This window comes from Pleurodeles waltl, chromosome 3_1, assembly GCF_031143425.1.
Source record: "Pleurodeles waltl isolate 20211129_DDA chromosome 3_1, aPleWal1.hap1.20221129, whole genome shotgun sequence".
Lineage (NCBI taxonomy): Eukaryota > Metazoa > Chordata > Amphibia > Caudata > Salamandridae > Pleurodeles > Pleurodeles waltl.
The window spans coordinates 1,605,993,471-1,606,014,602 of NC_090440.1; the positions used below are offsets into that span (position 1 = coordinate 1,605,993,471).

The window sequence follows — 21,132 nt, forward strand, 5'->3', positions numbered from 1 at the left end:
TAGTTGATACTACACAACTGTAACAGCAAGTGGGCATGCATACCCATCCTCCCTGCCCACACGCCTGTAAGGTATGCCACATGCATGCATCTACACCAACCACAGTTAACATGGCCAACTCACTGTCACACACAACACCATTCACACATGGCTGGGGCACGGGACTCACCTGTTCCTCTCGTGCCCCATATAGCTATCCATACAGGGGTAGAACCTCCTCCACCAGCTTTTCCAGCATTTCCTGTGTGAAGGCAAGGGCCCTATCACCTGTGGGACGTGGCATGATGGCTCCCAAAGGCAGTACACAGCAGCTCACGTAGTGAAGGTCTTGTAAGGAACAGTGCCAGGAGTCAAGTGAACCAGACTGCAGAAAATGGCGGTCACGACCGCCATGTACAGGACTGTCAATGCCGGCGTTCATTGCCATTGGCCCAACTCCACCATAGGCAGCAATGTTAACCTATGACAAGTTACACGGCAGTTGGGACTGCCATGACAACTTCCCCTGGTGGACTGGGGTCACTGCTAACTGTCCAGAACAGTAGGTCCGGCGTCTGCCATTTGAGCACATGTACTCAATGCATGTTCTTAAACAAGTGTGCCATACACTTGATCAACCTTAAATCTCTGTTACCCAATGTAGTGAGTTCATGATCGTGCCACAATATGGGACAAACATGAAAATTTGACGTGTTGAGCCTGTATATATGTGGATAGGTCTGTGTAGCTACTCTGACGTACATAGGCGTCTGATAGAAATAGATTAATTTAGTAACAAATGTGTCATCAGTGCAGGACTGCACAGTAACCCTGTAGGAGGCTGGCCTGGCTTGTAGTGGGTACCAGAGGTACTTACACCTTGTGCCAGGTCCAGTTATCCCTTATTAGTGTAGAAGAGGTGTTTCCAGCAGCTTAGGCTGATAGAAGGTAGCTAAGGCAAAGCAGCTTAGGCTGAACTAGGAGACATGTAAAGCTCCTACTATACCACTGGTGTCATTTGCACAATATCATAAGAAAACCCAATACACGGAAGTACTAAAAATAAAGGTACTTTATTTTTATGACAATATGCCAAAAGTATCTCAGTGAGTACCCTCAGTATGAGGATAAGATATATACATAAGATATATGTACACAAACCAAAATTATGCAGGTAATAGCAAGAAAAGTAATGCAAGCAATGTAAAGTTACAGTAGACTGCAATAGGAGCACATACGTATAGGGGCAACACAAACCATATACTCCAAAAGTGGAATGCGAACCACGAATGGACCCCAAACCTATGTGAGCCTGTAGAGGGTCGCTGGGACTGTAAGAAAACAGTGAGGGTTAGACAAATAGCCCACCCCAAGACCCTGAAAGGTAGGTGTAAAGTGCACCTACTACCCCCAGAGAGCACAGAAGTCGTGATAGGGGGATTCTGCAGGAAGAACAAACACCAGCAATGCAACAACAGTGGAGTTCCGGACCTGAGTACCTGTAAGACAAGGGGACCAAGTCCAATAGTTGCGACAGTGTCGAGAGTGGGCAGGAGCCCAGGAAATGCCAGCTGAGGGTGCAAGGAAGCTGCCACCTGTTGGAAGAAGCTTGGAGTTCTGCAAGAAAGAAGAGAGCTAGGAACTTCTCCTTTGGAGGATGGATGTCCCACGTCGCGATGAAGCTTGCAGAGGTGTTCCCACGCAGGAAGAATGCAAACAAGCCTTGCTAGCTTCAAGGGTCGCAGTAGAGGTTTTTGGATGCTGCTGTAGCCCAGGAGGGACCGGGATGTCGCCACTTGGAGGAGGAGACAGAGGGGGCGCCCAGCAACGTAGGGAGCCCTCACAGAAGCAGGCAGCACCACTCAGAAGTACCTGAACAGGCACTTAGATGAAAAGTGAACCGGAGTTCACCCGAAGTCATAAAAGGGAGTCCCACGACGCCGGAGAACAACTCAGAAGGTTGTGCACTGCAGGAAGGAATGTCGGGACCCAGGCTTGGCTGTGCTCAAAGGAAATCCTGGAAGAGAGCACAAGAGCCGGAACAGCTGCAAATCACGTGGCACCCAGCAATGCAGTCTAGCGTGGGGAGGCAAGGACTTACCTCCACCAAACTTGGACTGAAGAGTCACTGAACTGTTGGAGTCACTTGGACAGAGTTGCTGAGTTCCAGGGACCACGCTCGTCATGCTGAGAAGGGACCCAGAGGACCAGTGATGCAGTCTTTTGGTGCCTGCAGTTGCAGGGGGAAGATTCAGTGGACCCACGGGAGATTTCTTCAGAGCTCCTGGTGCGGAGAGGAGGCAGGCTACCCCCAGAGCATGCACCACCTGGAAACAGTCGAGAAAGCTGGCAGGATGAAGCGATACAAGGTTGCTAGTAGTCGTCTTGCTACTTTGTTGCGGTTTTGCAGGCGTCCTGAGCAGTCAGCGGTCGATCCTTTGGCAGAAGGTGAAGAGGGAAATGCAGAGGAACTCTGATGAGCTCTTGCATTCGTTATCTGGTGAGATCCCCAAAGCAGAGACCCTAAATAGCCAGAAAAGGAGGTTTGGCTACCTAGGAGGGAGGATTGGCTAACAAGAGAGGTAAGAGCCTATCAGAAGGAGCCTCTGACGTCACCTGCTGCCACTGGCCACTCAGAGCAGTCCAGTGTGCCACAGACACCTCTGTTTCCAAGATGGCAGAGGTCTGGGACACACTGGAGGAGCTCTGGGCACCTCCCCTGGGAGGTGCAGGTCAGGGGAGTGGTCACTCCCCTTTCCTTTGTCCAGTTTCGCGCCAGAGCAGGGCTGGGGGACCCCTGAACCGAAGTAGACTGGCTTATGCCGAGATGGGCGCCATCTGTGCACATCAAAGCATTTCCAGAGGCTGGGGAGGCTACTCCTCCCCAGCCTTCACACCTATTTCCAAAGGGAGAGGGTGTTACACCCTCTCTCAGAGGAAGTCCTTTGTTCTGCCTTCCTGGGCCAGAGCTGCCTGGACCCCAGGAGGGCAGAAACCTGTCTGAGGGGTTGGCAGCAGCTGCAGTGGAGACCCCGGAAAGGCAGTTTGGCAGTACTCGGGTTCTGTGCTAGAGACCTGTGGGATCATGGAATTGTCTCCCCAATGCCAGAATGGCATTGGGGTGACAATTCCATGATCTTAGACATGTTAAATGGCCATGTTCGGAGTTATGGTGTCCCCACACTCACAAAGTCCGGGGAATTTGCCCTGAACAATGTGGGGGCACCTTGGCTAGTGCCAGGGTGCCCACACACTAAGTAACTTTGCACCCAACTTTGACTAGATGAAGGTTAGACATATAGGTGACTTATAAGTTACTTAAGTGCAGTGGTAAATGGCTGTGAAATAACGTGGACGTTATTTCACTCAGGCTGCACTGGCAGGCCTGTGTAAGAATTGTCAGAGCTCCCTATGGGTGGCAAAAGAAATGCTGCAGCCCATAGGGATCTCCTGGAACCCCAATACCCTGGGTACCTCAGTACCATATACTAGGGAATTATATGGGTATATATGCCAATGTGAATTGGTAAAATTGGTCACTAGCCTGTTAGTGACAAATTTGGAAAGCAGAGAGAGCATAACCACTGGGGTTCTGGTTAGCAGAGCCTCAGTGAGAAAGTTAGGCATCAAACAGGGAACACATACAGGGCACATACTTATGAAAACTGGGGCCCTGCCTGGAAGGGTCCCAGTGACACATAGACTTAAACAACATATATACAGTGAAATATGGGGGTAACATGCCGGGCAAGATGGTACTTTCCTACAAACCCACACATGTTCACATACATATGTGTCACATCTCCTATCCGACTGACATTCCAGCCAATGTGTTGCAATGGCTGTGTCTGATATACATTTTTATGGTCTGTGATGTTTATGTCAGCACTACTCCGAATCCCCTACACATGTGTAGGTGCCTGCAAGCTTACAATGTGCTGCTGTCGTGTGCCAACTGCAATGATTTATTGTACATTTTCTCCTTTTAAATTACATATCCTGCCATGAGGAAAATGAGACAACTATCAGTGTACTGTCCACTGGTAGACCTGGCAACCATGCAGTACAGGCATGTCATCCAGACCTACCTTATGAATCACCAGACCTTCATGGATCTATGTAAACAGCTGGAGCCAGATCCGATGTCAGGCAATTGCAATCCCTATTCCATACCACCCATCGTTCAAGTATTATCCGTGCTACACTTCCAGGATACTGTCGCCTTAGCAGCAGGGATGTCTCAGCGCATGTTCAGTCACGTTTTGAGGGATGTGCTTTCTTGCAACACCTGGACAGCTACATCAGATTTCCCTAAAGAGCGGATATGGCCAATGTGTAAGGTTATTTTTATCAGATGGGACTGATTCCTCATGTGGTAGGGGCCATAGATGGCACACATGTATCCCTGGTCCCTCACACTGTCAATGAACAGGTGTATAGGAAGAGGGAAAACTACCACTCAATCAACGTGCAGGTGGTGTGTCTGGCAGGCCAGTATATCTCCCAAGTGACTGCCAAGCTTCCTGGATCAGTGCATGACTCCTACATTATACGGCACAGCAATGTCCCAACCATGATGGCATGACTAGACACAGAGAGGGCCTGGCTGGTTGGTGAGTATGCATTGTAATGTTTCTAAATATTATGTGACCTGTCATCACAATCTGCATTATCGCAGAACCTCAATTGGTTTTGTTCTACCTGTGTTCACAGGTGACTCTGTCTATCCAAACCTTCCTTGCCTTTTGACATCTGTGAGGTACCCACCACGTCAGGGGAACTCCGATTCAATGAGGCCCATGGGAGGACAAGGCGAGTAATAGATCGTACCTTTGGCCACCTGAAGGCAAGATTTAGGTGCCTGGACCTATCAGGAGGTGCCCTCCTCTACACACCCCACAAGGTGCATGCTCCACAATCTAGCCCTGAGGCATTGGATACCATTGCTAGCTGATGAGGATGAGGCAAAGGAACCTGTGCCTGCAATTGGTGATATGGAAAGTGATGAGGAGCCAGAGGACGAAGGAGCTGCTGACTGCAGGACAGAGCTCATCAATCAGTACTTCCAGTGACAGACAGGTATGTGAGGTGGACCATTTCATGTCTTGTCAGTGCACAATCAGAAGTGGATAGCTGACATTACACCTCCTGACCTTTGGGAAATGTGATGGTGTTATGATGTCCAGTGCCTGTGTGGGAGTTGTGGTAGCAGACAGAAGGTATGTTGGTATAAAGTATTAGTGGTTCTGCCCATAATATGTTGTAGCAACTGATTCAAACATTCACTTCTCTCATGGACTGACCCATTTTGAGCTGAATTTCATGTATTCTCCTGTTGGCAGCTCCTCCCACCCACAGGGTGTGGCTATCATCTGTGGGTCCGCTACCTATGGCTTGGGGTATACATAGCAGGTAGTCAATGATTATAGAGTACAGTTTTGAGAGGTGTTCAGGACAGATAGCTTGTTAACATGATATTAGGAAGGCCCTAAACCTTGTGCTGTATAGGTCCTATCTAGATGCCCATGATTTGGAGTCATACTACATTAGGCACACAGTCAATTACCTGCACATGTTATTACTGTGTACTCAGGCCTTCCATACTGATGATACTCTCTGTCTTGCTCTAATTGCAGATGCCTCAATGGACTCGAACCTGGTATTACTGTGGATTTCAAATTCATACTGTGACATCTGTCCAGTGACATTACTGTTGTCATGTGTGTCTTGCTGAAGGAGCCTCTGTCTGATGCCATTACATTGCCAGTTGGAATCAGGGGTCCATTACAGACCACACTTGTGTTGAGGGACATATGTTGTTATACATTTAAACACACATGTACAGTAGCTGTCTCCATAAGTGATATGTTGCGCAGATCAGTATTGTGAGTAGTCAAATCAAAGTGTACAACATAATAAGCAGGTTGTTAGAAATGGGGTCTTCGGTTGGCAGTCAGGTTACCCCCTGTCCAAGCAAGGACCCTCACTCTAGTCAGAGCAAAGGAGAAACATACCCATTTAACCCCGATCACCCCCTTGGTAGATTGGCACGAGCACAGAGGCTTAACCCAGAGACAATGTGTAAAGTATTTGTACCAACACACACGGTAATACAGTGAAAACACTACAAAATGAGGTTAGAAAAATAATATTTATCGGAGCAAAATAATACCAAAGCAACAAAAATCCAACATACACAAGTCAAGATATGATTTTTTAAAAAGATTAAATTTCAATATAGCACTTAGAAAGACAAATGCTTCAATTAGGTGATATCTCGTTGTGACGGAGTCGTTCCCAACAATCAGATGCTAATAGCACTGGTCATGGAGTCACACGGACCATTGGGTACAGTACCTTGTGAAAATGGGGAAACCAGCCAGTGCACGGAGTCGGAGATCGCAGCATCACTGGATCCGAGGGGGTGTTGGTTGCAGTGCTGTGGAGCAAAGGAGCTGGGGGCTGCTTCGGCGTCCGGCCTGCGGGGTCGTCATACTCCAGTGAGGACCACGGCCTCAGGTGCAGGCATCTTAGTGGGATCCAGCAGCGGCCTCAGTCTGGGGTCATCCGAAGTCGGTACACTTGGTCTCAGCAGAGAGTCCAGGTGCTGGCAGAGGAAGTCATTGATGGCCCTGAGACTTCAGAACAGGGAGCAAGCTCAGTCCAAGCCCTTGGAGATTCTTCTCAAGCAGGAATAGTTGCCCAACTCCAATGAAAAGTCTCTGTTGTTTACAGGATCCTGCATTTCCTTGGCCCAGCCCCAGACACACACCAGGGGGTTGGAGACTGCATTGTGTGAGGGCAGGCACAGCCCATTCGGGTGTAAGTGACCACTCCTCCCTCCACTCTAGCCCAGATGGCTCGTCAAGATATGCAGGCTACACCCCAGCTCCCTTTGTATCACTGTCTAGAGGAGATTCACAAACAGTCCAACTGTCAGTCTGACCCAGACAGGGAATCCACAAGCAGGCAGAGTCACAGAATGGTTCAAACAAGAAATGCCCCCTTTCTAAAAGTGCCATTTTCAAACAGACAATTTAAAAACCAACTTTACCAAAATATGTATTTTTAAATTGTGAGTTCAGAGACCCCAAACTCCCGTTCTCTATCTGCTTTCAAAGAGAAACTGGACTTTAAGGATATTTAAAGGCAGCCCCCGTGTTAACCCATGAGAGAGATAGCCCTCGCAACAGTGAAAAACTAATTTAGCGGTATTTCACTGTTAGGACATGTAAAACGCATCAGTCATGTCCCACCTTTAACATACACTGCACCCTGCCCATAGGGCTACCTAGGGCCTACCATAGGAGTGCCTTACATGTATAAAAAGGGAAGGTTTGGGCCTGACATGTGGGTACACTTGCCAGGTTGAAGTTGCAGGTTATATCTGCACACACAGTCACTGCAGTGGCAGGTTTGAGCCATGTTTACAGGACTCCTATTGTGGGTGGCACAACCAGTGCTGCAGGCCCACTAGTAGCATTTCAGTTACAAGCCCTGGGCACCTCTACTGCACTTTACTAGGGACTTACTGGTAAATCAAATAAGCCAATCATGGTACAGCCAATCACACATACAATTTACACAGGAGCACTTACACTTTGCACTTTAGCACTGGTCAGCAGTGGTAAAGTGCCTAGAGTATCAAAAACAGTAAAAACAGAGTCCAGCACACAGTCAAAACATGGAAAGCAGAGGCAGAAAAGACAGGGGAGACCATGCCAAGGATGCCAGGTCGAACACAGGTGATGAGTGGAGTCACAGGAGATGGATATGTCAGATTAGCTGCTACAAAATTTGGTCACACAGGTCCTGTGTCCTTGTCCCATGAGAAAATTGAGTTAGGATTCAGAACAGTCAACAGAGTGTCTCAGATGTGCACAAAGGTGACAAATCAGGAGAGGTTCACTTCATGGCAGTGAGTTTGGTCTTGGCATCTGCTGCAGCTGGATGTCTGGAGAGATGTCCACATTTGCGGGGGGTTCTTCTGCTACAGAGGGAGGAGTGTCTGAGGCTCCCCTGGCAGGGCCTCCATTCCACTAGCTGCCTCTGATGAAGATGGACAAATGTAATCTTGCTAGTGGAAGGGGCCTGATGGTGGGTAGCTATATCACGCAGGGTTGTGTTGATGTCCCTCAGCAACCCTGATATGGAGGCCATGGTGGCATTGTGTGCCTACCTCTGCTGCATGGCCTCCTGGTGATATTGCCTCAGCAGCCTTTGATTTTCCCCCAACCTGGCGATGATCTGGCCCATCCTGTCCTGGGAAAATTAGTATGCTCCCAGGACTTGGGAGATGGCATCCTGGTCAGTGGAGTCCCTTGCCTGCCTGTCCTCTGTCCCACAGCATCCCTCCCATGCCCCCTGCCCCAGGTGCCTGTGTGCCCACTCCCAGTGTTAGCAGGGCCATCATTGTCTGGGGTGTCAAGGTCAGAGTCAGGACCCTGTACTGTGGGACAAACAATAGTTTGAACAGTCCTTGGGTCCCATGTTTGGGGGTGCTTGCTTGGCTGTTATGTCTGAGCAACTCGGGTGGGGGGAAATGATGTGGGAAGGGTGAGGCTGGGAGTTGTTCACTTACCAGATATCCAGAACTGCCCAGGTAGGTCGTCACTGTCCACACATCTAGGCGTGTTGTCCTCACTGGGACCTTTATCCTGAGGAGGGCTGGCAGTGTCTGGTATCCTCTCCATGGTGGCAATGGCAGGGTTACTGTGGATGGAGTGAGACATAGAGTACAGTTACAAAGGTTTTGCTACCCTCTTTGTGTGATACACACAATGACTTAGCACGATTCCCAGCAATGACAGTTGCTGCACAGCATAGCTTGGTGGTACATAGGAGTTTGTGACAAGAGTGCCATACTCCATGTTGTCTGCTGTCATCAATGTTTGGTACAGATGGCACTGCAAATGGGTTTCTGTAACTATCTGTTACTTGACATAACAAATAGACTCTGGTAGCTGGTGTGTGGTCAGGCTTGGTAGTAGTTTCACATGATGGCTGAACATTGTCTCATGATGTTCCATAGAGAACAGAGTATGTGGGTATGCAAGGCTCATACTCCTGTCTCTGGATCTTTTTTGTGTGCATGAAGTCTGGCATCCTACTTTCCAACCCATGGTCAGTCCTTTACAGGCTTGGGGATATGGATCAGTGTCCATTTTGAATAGTTACAGGGCTGTTGCTGTGTTTTACCTCACTTGCCATTGCGGTGTGCCATTGCTTTGCTGTCACTGCCTTGTACTTGTCCTCAGTCGTACATTCTAGATGGTGTAGGTTGTACAATAGTCATACATGCATGACATGTGACCTGATGTGCACATTTCTGGTTTTAGCATTAATGGTTTGGTGCCTTGTGGGAGTCGTAATCATAGGATTCGGCTTTGGTATTCCTGTCCTGGCCAAGGGTTGTGTGGGCAGTAGGGCTGTGTGGAGTGGTGGCATGCAGGAGAGGTGCATTGTGTGATTGGCAGGTAGCTGCAGTGTGAAAAACAGTGATTTATGGGGTATTTGGGTGGTGAGGAAGAATGCAGGACACAACAATTGTGTTACATTGAAGTTGTGGGTACTTACCAGACTCCAGTCCCCTAAGTATTCCTATAAAGCCCTCAGGATTCATCATCTCCAAGGACTTCACCTGCCAAGATGTGAAGTGTGGGGGAGGAGGTGGGGGCCCACCGCCACTTTTTTGCACAGCTATTTGGTGTCTCAATGATATGGAACGCACATTCCCCCTCTTCGTTCCACCTCTTCCTGATGCCCTCCCTTGTGCGTGGATTGCTGCCCACAGAGTTGACCCTGTCAACTATTCTTTGCCATAACACCATTTTCATGGCTATTGATGTTAAATAGACCTGTGCTCCAAACAGTTGTGGTTCTACCCTGACAATTTCATCCACCATGACCCTCAACTTATTGTCGGTGAATCTTGGGTGCTTTTGTGAGGACATGTTTGTGATTGTGTTTATGGTGTTGGGGGTGTAGTGTATGAAAGAATGCAGTGTTGGGTGAATGATGTGGTGTGGGTGGTGCGTTCTGAGGCATGGGCAGCTGTATCGGAATGTGTGTGGAGGTTATGTGTGTGTTGTGTTTCTTTATTAGATGTGCAATGCGTGTGATGTGTGTGTGCATATAGTGCCAGGGTGCTCTCTCTGTATGTGTGCCTGCTCTCAGTGTCTCTGTATGGCATTTTAGTTGCAAAGGATTGTGGGTTGTGTGAGGGTGTGTTATATAGTGGTGTGTGTCGGTGTGTTCAGTGTGTGGATGTGTGTCAGGTGTGTGGTATTCAAACTGTCCAGCGTGGTGTTCTGTTCTGTCAGTGGCAGCTCGTACAGCCAATGTTTTACAGCCATGGAAGTACCGCTGTGCTGATTTGTGGATCATAATCTGGTGGGCGGATTTGTGTCAGGCCGGCGGAGCTGGTGGTGGGACCATCTCTTTTCCGCCTGCCAGTGTCCTGGTGGTTTTGGAAATTTGGCATTTTTTTGGCAGTCTTCATGGTGTGGGTTATAATACAGTGGTCGGATGACCGTCAACATGGTGGTCTTTTGGCAGCCACACCCCGGCGGTCTTGACTAAAGACCGCCAAGATCGTAATGAGGCCCATAGTCTTCTGGCTACAAAACATACCCATTCATCAATCAGTTCACTTGTTACACTGAAACACAGTGTTCTTACAAGTCTCCAACTTTTATTGGCACAGTTACCACATAACATTGAATGGAGGATTTATCCTATCTCAAAGTAAGACCCAAGGGGCCATATTTATACTTTTTGACGCAAAACTGCGCTAACGCAGTTTTGCGTCAAAAAAATTAGCGCCGGCTAACGCCATTCTGAAGCACCATGCGGGCGCCGTATTTAATCAATGACGTTAGCCGGCGTTAGCCGCCGGCGCTGCCTGGTGTGCGTGAAAAAAAACAACGTACACGAGGCAGCGCCGGCGTAGGGGGATATGGAGCTTGGGCGCCAAAAAATGGGGCAAGTCAGGCTGAGGCAAATTTTTCACCTCAACCCGATTTGCGCCATTTTTTTCGACTCCCAACCCCCATAGAAATGACTCCTGTCTTAGCAAAGACAGGAGTCATGCCCCCTTGCCCAATGGCCATGCCCAGGGGACTTCTGTCCCCTGGGCATGGTCATCGGGCATAGTGGCATGTAGGGGGGCACAAATCAGGTCCCCCTATGCCACAAAAAAAAAATAATAATACCTACCTGAACTTACCTTAATGTCCCTGGGATGGGTCCCTCCAGCCTTGGGTGTCCTCCTGGGGTGGGCAAGGGTGACAGGGGGTGTCCCTGGGGGCATGGGAGGGCACCTCTGGGCTCCTTCAGAGCCCACAGGTCCCTTAACGCCTGCCTTTTCCAGGCGCTAAAAAACGGCGCAAAAGCGGCCGTACGTCATTTTTTTTGACCCGCCCACTCCCGGGCGTGAATTTTGCCCGGAAGTGTAAATACGACGCACATGCCTCGGAGTCAATTTTTTAGACGGGAACGCCTACCTTGCATCTCATTAACGCAAAGTAGGTGTCCACGCAAAAAAATGACGCAAACTCCATGGACTTTGGCGCTAGACGCGTCTAACGCCAAAGTATAAATATGGAGTTAGTTTTGCGTCAGAATTGCGTAAAAAAAAAAAAAAGCAATTCCGGCGCAAACGGAGTATAAATATGCCCCAAGGTGTCTGGGCCCGCTGTCCATTCATCTCTGATTTACAAATACAGAGTACCTTCTAAACATTACATTTGGCCAGAATTCAATCTAACACCATCTTTATTGATTAAATGTACCTGTTCATCTAAATCTGGCTGTTAGAAAGTAACATAAAAATAGTTACACAAATAAACAAACTAGATCACTTAAATTAAGTTAACACAATTAAGGATACAGTAAAGAGAAAGCTCTTTTGTTCAGCTAGACATCTGACCCTTGTTCAGTTTGCACTGGCTTCTTTCTGCCCTCTGAACCCTGCTCAGGTGACCAGGGTGTCTCTGCATACCATATACCTCCATGTTTCATCAGGGGTCACTGACTGTTTATCTCTAGAACTGGGGTAGTAGACATTTGTAGATACTGTTGCTCTGTTAGGGATGTTAGATGAGGTGCCAGTGGCCTTGCTGGGCAACACAGCTCTGCCACATTTTTACTTTCCGAACTCACAATATCCACTCGGTCTCCTAACAGGGGCCTGCACTTCACAACAGTTTTTGTTTCTCTTGAAGGATGCAGAGCTTGTTGCTATTTACTATTGTGTTTGCTATTGTGCATGTTTTTTTTGTTTTTTTTTACCAGAGGACTGGCAAACTGGAAACCATAAAACTACAATGAGCAAACATTTTGGGAGTGGGATCTTATGGATCTTCAACTAGCTTTTTTGTCAGAAACCATTAGCCAGCTGCTCATGCACCAAAAGGCCACCCGGGGATCTCTGACAAGGAACAGACTCAAAGGCATCATGTACAGAGAGATTTAGAAGTCTCAAACCCTGAATTACAGTGTGTGTAACTTTTTCTGATGTACCAACCCCATTTTGTGATTCAGAAAACTTTTTGCAAATCGAAAAATTAATTTAAAATCCATACCAAATTGCAATTCGGATGGGGCATATTAAGAACGTTCCTTCCAAATTGTGAGTCAACAAGGTATGTATCAATGGTTTACGTTCATAATAGTGGGCGCAAACCACTGATCTGTTACAGACTCTCAAGTGGAGCGGTAGCTGATTCAGAAAGGGGAAAGGTCCCCTTGGAGCCCCTGGAGCCCCTGCTTCTTGTGAATCAGTGCAGCAGCTTTATTGGAAATAAGAAGTGGTCCATTGGTGACCGGAGGCGGATGGGATAAGAAGGAACCTGCTTTAAAAAGAAAAAAAATCGATTTTGAAAAGCAACCACAGGGATGGTGGTTTCGAAGTCCCTTGATTGTAGCTAATCACAGGGAGTCGCAAATTGTGACCTGCCTAATTTATGTTAATTAAGCAGGTGTTTCTGTGGTGCATTGTGTTAGACCTGTCAGCTCTTGGCGTGGCTTTCCCTGTCTTTTTGCTTCTGACCTCCTGTTTTTGATCCTGTGCTGAATTTTGATTTTGCTATTTTTAGGGCTCTGAGCACTCTACCACTGCTGACCAGTGCTGCAGCACAAGTGCTCTCTGTCTAAATTGTATTGGTGATTGGTTTCTCCATGATTGGCATATTTGATTTACTAGTACATGCCTAGTACAGTGCACTACGTGCTCCCAGGTCCCGTAAATCCAATGCTACTAGTGGGCCTGCAGCACTGGTTGTGCCACTCACGAGTATTCCTGTAAACATGTCTCAGACCTGTCACTGCAGTGTTTGTGTGTGGAGTTATAAACTGCCATGTCGATCTGGCAAGTGCACCTACTTGCTAGGCCCAAACCTTCCCTTTTATTACACGTATGTCACTCCTAAAGTAGGTCCGGGGCAGCCCGTTGGGCAGGGTGCACTGTATTTAATAGATAGGACATGTACTGGTGCGTTTTACTTCTCCTAAATTAGTTTTTTCTCTTTTGCAAGGCCTATCTCATAGGGTAACATGGGCATTTCCTTGAAATACATTTTAAGTTTCATTTCCCATTGGGAGCAGATAGGGATGTGGACTTTGGGGTCTCTGAACTCACAATTTGAAATACATATTTTGTTGAAGTTAGGTTATGGATTGTAAGTTTGAAAATGCCACTTTTAGAAAGTGGGCATTTTCTTTTTTAACCATTCTGTGTCTCTGCCTGTCTTCTGAATACTCGTCTGGGGAATGATGACAGTTGGGTTATTAGTGCATCCACTCTAGACAGTCACACAAGGGGAACTGAGGTGTGACCTGCATTTTCTGATGGCCCATAACCAGGCTGATGGGTCTTCCTGAGCTAGAGTGGAGGGAGGAGTTCACATCTGCACCTGAGTAGGGCTGTGCCTGTCCTCACACAAAGCAGTCTCCAACCCCCGGAGTGTGACTGGGGCCAGGGCAGGGAAAGTCAGGGTCTTGTGCACAACAAAGACTTCTCTTTGAAGTTTGCCTACTTCAAAGACAGAAATGGGTATAAGTACTGGACCTCTGACACCACAAAGTTAGAGCACTGCTGGACTGTGGACATTCTGCAAGGAAGAAGAGCTGGATGCTGCAGGAGGGACTGACACTCTGCCTCTTACTTTGTTGTGCTGACCTGCTGCTTGCTAGTTCTGTCCTGGGAGTGAAAGGACTGGACTTTGCTTTCAACATCCTGCTTTCCAAGGTTCTCCAAGGGCTTGAATTGAGCCTGCCTCCTGTTAAGAAGTCTCAGGGACATCAAAGACTTCATCTGCCAGTGCCTGTGCTTTTCTGCTGAGAGTCCTGACTTGCCAAGTGGTGCCAACTCCAGTCCCTGGGCCCTTGGAAGTGTAAGCTGGTAACTTGAAGGAGAAAATCCATACACCTATGCGCTGTGGCTGAAAAATGCAGCTCCTGTCCTGTGCTGGAAAGTTTACATAGCACTGGTCTCACATCTGTAGAATCGATGCACCACCAGTTTCACCGCAACTCCATCAACACAGCACGTCTGGGTTTTCCATGCATCATCCTTGGGTGTCAATTCTTCATCAACCCTGCACCACAGTAAAGAACTGAGGTTGCATGTCTGGAAATCGATGCATCACCTTTACCGCGAGGAAAGAATCCATGCATTCACTCCCCTGCCAGTAAAGAACCGATGCATCGCCTCTCCTGCGAGGTAAGAATCAACGCATCACCTCCCCTGCGCAGTAAGGAACTAAAGCATTGCTTTGCTTTTTCAGCACCTCACCTCCCCTATGGCCTGCATTGTCTTTGTTTTTTGATGCATCCCAGGTATTTGGCGTTAAAAAGATATGACCATTGATTCCTATGGATTAGGACTCATTTAAACTCTTAAAAAGAAAAGTGATATCTTGACTTGTGTATGTTGGAGGTTTGTTGTTTAGGTCTTGTTTTAATCATATAAACATTGGCTATTTTTCAAAACTGGTGTGGAGTCCTTTTGTAGTGTTTTCACTGTGTTACTCTGTGTGTGTGCACAAATATGTCACTCATTACCTCTTAGATAAACCAGACTGCTCGTGCCAAGCTACCAAGGGGGTGAGCAGGGGTTATCTTACTTGTGTGAGTCCCTTACCCTGACTAGAGTGAGGGTGAAAACCACTGCCAACTAAAGACCCCATTTCTAAAACTGTGTAAAAAGGTATTTTCTGAATTGGCTTTATTGTACATAGGTGACTCCACACAATATAGGCAAAAAGTCGATGTACAATTTGCAACTACTTTTTGTGATCTGTAAATATTTACTGGAGAGTGGCTGAATGTCCCCTTGCAGCCCAAACAGAGTCTCATTGGTTCCAAGGACAGCCATCTCTAAATGTTATCATGTGGTGTGCTGGTAAACTGAATAATTTAGTAATTCATAATAAATTACCTGTCATGTCACACGGACACTAGCGCACACTTAAGCAACCCAAATCGACTAGAAAAGCTTAAACAGAAGAAACAAATCTGTATGGAAAAAATGAATTTGCTTCTTTATACTATACACTTTTTTAAGTGGCAAAGACTAAGAAAATTACATTCTGCAACTTACCAAATGACATGACACCAATTGCTTGCATGGCGTTAGGTTTTGCGAATACCCATGCATCTTCTGTGCGGGGTCTAAAAGATAAAACAACTTTTGTAACATTTTCTTTTCCAATGCATCTAGAATTCAATCCCTATTGAGATACATTAGTGTGTGTCAACAATTAATAAATAGCCTTAGGCTCCACACAGTCAAGTAGAAAATGGAGGCATATCCACAGATCAGCAGTATCCGAATTTCTTATTGTGACATTCCCTCATGCCATAGTATGCATGTGGTAGTAGATCTAAGACATTTCAAGCTGCTCAGCAACATCTATAACAACTTGCTCCAACCCAATAATACGCTACCATCAAAAAGCAAGTGATAAACTGGTGCAGGGTTACTAAGCAATAATAGAAACGGCCCTTGCAACATACATGCCCATGATAGCAGCAGCAAATATCACTGTTCCTTTCGGTCAATGTGATTTTAACTGAACAAAGGTCTTGCTATTGTTCTACTTCTTTAACATTGTGCATAAGATGTGCCAAACTTTGGTGTTTTTTTGTAAAATGTTGATCAGGTCAATTTCCTTATTGACTAATAAAACATACTAAATGTAATTTAAGGGAAACTGTATTAACTTTCATCGTCCTCATTTTAATTGTGAAGGAAAGTGGAATATTATGTGGCATGGCTGGTTAGCTTTACCATGTAATATTATCAGAATACCCCAAAGATGGTCCTTAGATTCACACTAATGAAACCTTAGCTCAGTCCGGGTAAAGTGGCAAACAGCAGTCAGGCTTTACTAGAGGAACATGTGTTAAGCATTTCAGATTACCAACATGGACGATAAGTAATTGACAAGACTAAAAAGAAATCCAGAAACAATTTACAAAAATAAAGTGTATTTTTATCTTAATTTAAAAACCAAAACGAACAGAGTAAAATACAAGTAACTGGGGTTAAAGATTACAGAAGCAATATTAAATCAGTGCAAAATAATACATGAAAAATATATTAATGCGGGTAATGGGAAAAACCACTGGTGGCAATTGGTCACTTCGAGGCTGAGTTACGTGAAACCCTTGCAGGGTTAAGGTTCTGCAGGTCCTAGGACCACGCCACACTAGTCTGTTCAATGTTACCTAGCCTGTGGAGTTCGGGTGCAGAGTTATCCTGGCTGTCCGTGGTGCTAAACGGGAGCCGTGGGTGGTGCTGATTTTACTGCTTACACAGTGCTGCACGAAACAAGATGCAAAAACAGAACAGAGGCCTGGTTGCTGAGGTCAGATGCAGGTCCACTGTAGGTGCAGCGCTGAATATGGAGGTAAGTTACCAGACTGATAATCAACGAGCCTTGTTAATGGTAAACACAACTAAAAGCTTCTGGAACTTCACTGGGTCCTGTGGAGTGATGTAGCAGCCTAAACCTTCTGGCGGGTGAGACTACAACTCCCACAATGCACTGGACCACCTGGATTTTGGCGATCCCATGGAGGGCTGGATGGCCAGTGATTCTTTGATCTGGTGAGTGTTTTCATCTGAAGTTTGCAGATGACTAGTGCCACTCGTCCAGGGTAAACTGAGAGCGCTTCTGGCTTCCACAGGGGTCCCTCTCATTGAGAGTGCAAAGTTTGAGCCAAGGACAAGGGTCATTCATGCAGTGCCAAGTCTGTTGCCACAGGGACAGAGTATCCCTCGTTTGCTTTGGTGCTGTGAGCAAAGTCCTGTTGTCGGAAAAACAGTTCTCCATGTGGTCCTTCCTTGAAGTAAGTTGTTTAGATCTGAGGTTCTAATGTCAGGGGTGGGCCTTGAACCCTAGATTTAAGGAAATTAGAGGTGTGGAGGCTAGTAGCCAAGACTAGCTCTTGCAGCAAATTTACCCCTGAGGTGACCACATCCAGTGGGATGGATCACTTTTTCTACCCAGGACCCTCTATTCTGCCAGTCCTAACCATGACATAAAACTACATTTAGTGTACACACCGAGCTGCTCACCCTGGAGGTGTGGTCAACCTTCTATGGGTGTACACCAACTTGCATATCTGATTTCCAGCTTGTCAAAGAGCCAATGTTCCTGGGGAGGAGTGCTGTTTCCTCCACTGGGAGTTAGCCCTGGTGCATATCAGAGGTGGTGCAGCCTTTGAGGCTCACTGCCTTGATGTGTCAATGCACTAGCCTGCTGGGGCGGATGGAGGTGTGATCTCCTTCTGGCACAAGCCTTTAATCCTGACTCCTCGGAGTGATCACACTACCTGGCAGGAGGTCAGAATGTTATCTTGGTGGCAACAGGTGCTGGAAAGGGTGGGCTGGTCAGCCAGAGCACAGTGAACCTGGGCCAAACAGGAGGCAACCTCTAAGGTTGCCACCTGGGTGCATGCCATATAACCAACTGCATGAGATTTGTGTCAGTGGTGAGAAGGCATGTTATTTTATACCAAACACAACATATTTTAGTGGTACCACAATGGAGCTACCATTCTCGAGGATGCCTGTTTGGCAACCCATGATCCCATGGACTGCTAACACTTATAGTAGATTCCAACGGTGAACACCACTATAGGAACGTATAGGCATACACTTATATTTCCACACTTTTAATATAATGCATCTTGCCTTCTGGGCTAAGAAGGCCTACTTTAGGAATGCCTGACATATATTATAGGCAGTGCATTTGACTATGCCACACATGGTGAGGGCACAGTCGAGTTCTAGCAGTTTGCGCTGCTCCTGCAGTCTGCAATGGATGGCTTGGTGTCAGTAGTTTGCTTGAGTCTCCTAGGGTAGCACAAAACGGTGCTGCAGCCCTTGGGACCCCTTTAGCACCATTGCCCTGGGTATCCCCGGTACCACATACTAGTAAATTATAAGGGGGGGATGTCTCGTCGAGTTTGGGATTACCAAGTCAAACATAACAGTTTTGGGAGAGAGCTCTGGCATTGGTGCCTGGACAGCAAACGCCAGTGCACTGTCAGGGTCATAACCATCAGCATTTGGGGCAAAACGTGAGGGGTGACCATACACAATGGGACACTTTCCTACACATTGCATAAACCAAATGACTTGGTATTCAAGGGATAAATACAATGGCATTTCCATATCTACAGTAAGTAAAGTAAGTAAAGTTTACTGTTTCTGCTTTAAATATAAGCCATGCAATATAAAAAACAGGAAAAATCTATAAAACTTATACATTTTAAATCCACAAAATAAATACATTGAAGCTTTAATATACCATCTGACTAGTAAAGTTCCAAGTGCATAAATCCGGTGTTTTGTTCGGTCATTCTTCAAATCAGATTAAAATAATTAATAGCTGAAAGCTACAGAGAAAATACCAGCAAACATATTAAAATTATAAAAGAGCACAGTTGAGATCCAGAGAGTTAGTGCACTAGGAATCAGTAAAATTAATTAATTAGGACTTCGCTATGCGATATGCCTAAGCAGATTTCGGCATAACCAGCTTTCAGAATCGTTAATTACCAGATAGCTTGTAAACACAGTATAATCAAGACTAGATCGTGAACGAACTGTCCTGAATTTCTGCTAAAGTGTTAGGTGTAAAGATTCATTAATTCGATCAACAATTCATCACATCTGCATAAAATAATCGATAGAGAAAGGCTTCACTGGCATACTAGTGGGTCAATGACAAATGTGTCTGAATCATTATACAATACACCATATATCCAGTCTAAACAAACGTCTGGTACAGTTCTATACCACCAAGCCATACCTAGAATACGTAGTTATGTGTTTACTTCATGTTTCAGGAGAACAATTATGCTTTATGTGGAGTTTTTTTAGGATCCGCCAGATTAACCAATATACGATTTTAGTGAATTTGTTAAGAGTTTTAAAGCAGAGAAAATTATAATCTCCTAAATCTACTCACTTGCATGATAGCATAAATTCACAATAATATTTGACTCTCTCAGATCCTGCACCATCAGTAAGTACAGTTTAAAATCCATTTTCAACTTCGATATCTGAATACATTTGAAAAAGGAAGATTTGCATGTGAATCTTCATGGTGAACCAGGAATAAGATACTGTAATAGGTGACAAGCCAAAGTAAAGGTAGAAGAAACCGCGAAGACGATGGGATGAGAAACCACTGCACTAATGTATACATACACCATTAGTGACTTTGCCAATGCAGTACAATTTCCCATTGACAGTAAAGGTGATAGCTAACAATTCCTATAGTTATTTTCGATAGGAATATACTTGTCCAGTACCAAACTAAACCAGCACTAGTCGGCGCATTATACCTGGTTATAAAGGCATCAGATCAAAAGCCGATCACAATAATATTATAAGCAAAGACTAGGCAGCGATGACTAGGCAGTGAGGTTGGAAACCTTTTGCCATACGGCTGAGAGAGTTACTGACTTTAAAAGCTTTTAAACACAAATCATTCATACAAGAAAAATAAGTGTTTGTAAGGCCACTCGGTCTGGCATTAATGTGCAAAAGTATGCTAACAGCATGTGTAAGTGATGTTTGGCATATAAACCAGTGGCTTTACCAATGTGTGTTCATTAATGTCATGAAGAACTCAGATAGGTAATAGTAATCCCGACTAACAAATCAAAGGATTGTTTTTTGTATACAATGTATGTTTGACAATGAATTTAATGAGCAATTAGTGAAGGCAAGATAGTGACTGAGATATTACACTTTGGACTTCAGCAATTTCTTCCTGGTAACAGGCTACACCCCTCATGTCCAAGATGGCAGCAATTGTGATTGATTCTTTGATTTTTCGTGCTTTGCGCAAGTTGTTCAATTGTTTTATTTTAATTTCGTCTGCCCTGTTAGATTGGTAAAATATAAGTGGTCACCTGCGTTCTGCTACATGTGCGGGCACAAGTTACGAAGCACGTGTGCGCATGCATCACAATGCGTGTGTGTGTGTATTGGGGTCCATATTCGAATGGGATTTCTTTATTAGAAAACCCATTCCAAGCTTACCTACCATTCGTTTGCATGCACACACACACATGTAAATGGAAAACAAGTATTAGCAAAGCCAATAGTTCAACATTTTTTTTTTGTTAAAAATTATTGTTTTTGTCTATACCTGTTGCTGTCATGTGGAGAGCTGGATGTTTAATGCTACCCAAAAGTGGTTCTACACTTTTGGCTAAATTCTGTAAACCCTAGAGAATCTCAGTGGCTTGTAAGCCCAAATGCAAGCACGGAAAATGAGCCCTTCGATTCACAATTGAGTAGCAAAACACAACCATAATTGTGAATGGGTCTCTCAAACCCCTGGGACCATTGGCCATTTTGTACAGCAGTGTCTTCCACACTCATATGTCATTAAATGAACAAATAGCCTGAAAAATGGGGAACATTCATCTTAGGATCAAGGAACAGGAACGTTCGCTTCATTTTACGTCATCTCTTGCTGCGGAAAAGTATGCCTATTAGCTATGAACACGTTTTTTTAAAGTAAAGACATTTTACATGACCGGGACATTTGCATTGTGTTTTAAGAACCAAATACAAATAAGTAGTAGGTGCTTTTTTTATTTATAAAAGTGTTAGTATAGGCA

At 45.7% G+C, this 21,132-nt stretch overlaps 1 protein-coding gene across 1 annotated transcript in view; it reads right to left on the reverse strand.

The window, feature by feature from the left end:
• Positions 1 to 21,132, reverse strand: part of SLC38A11 (solute carrier family 38 member 11) — a 454,649-nt gene that overhangs the window by 160,930 nt on the left and 272,587 nt on the right. Inside the window, exon 7 of the mRNA XM_069221362.1 lies at positions 15,581 to 15,651. Within this exon, the coding sequence (XP_069077463.1) occupies positions 15,581 to 15,651 (71 nt within the window). The remainder of the gene's footprint in view (positions 1 to 15,580; positions 15,652 to 21,132) is intronic.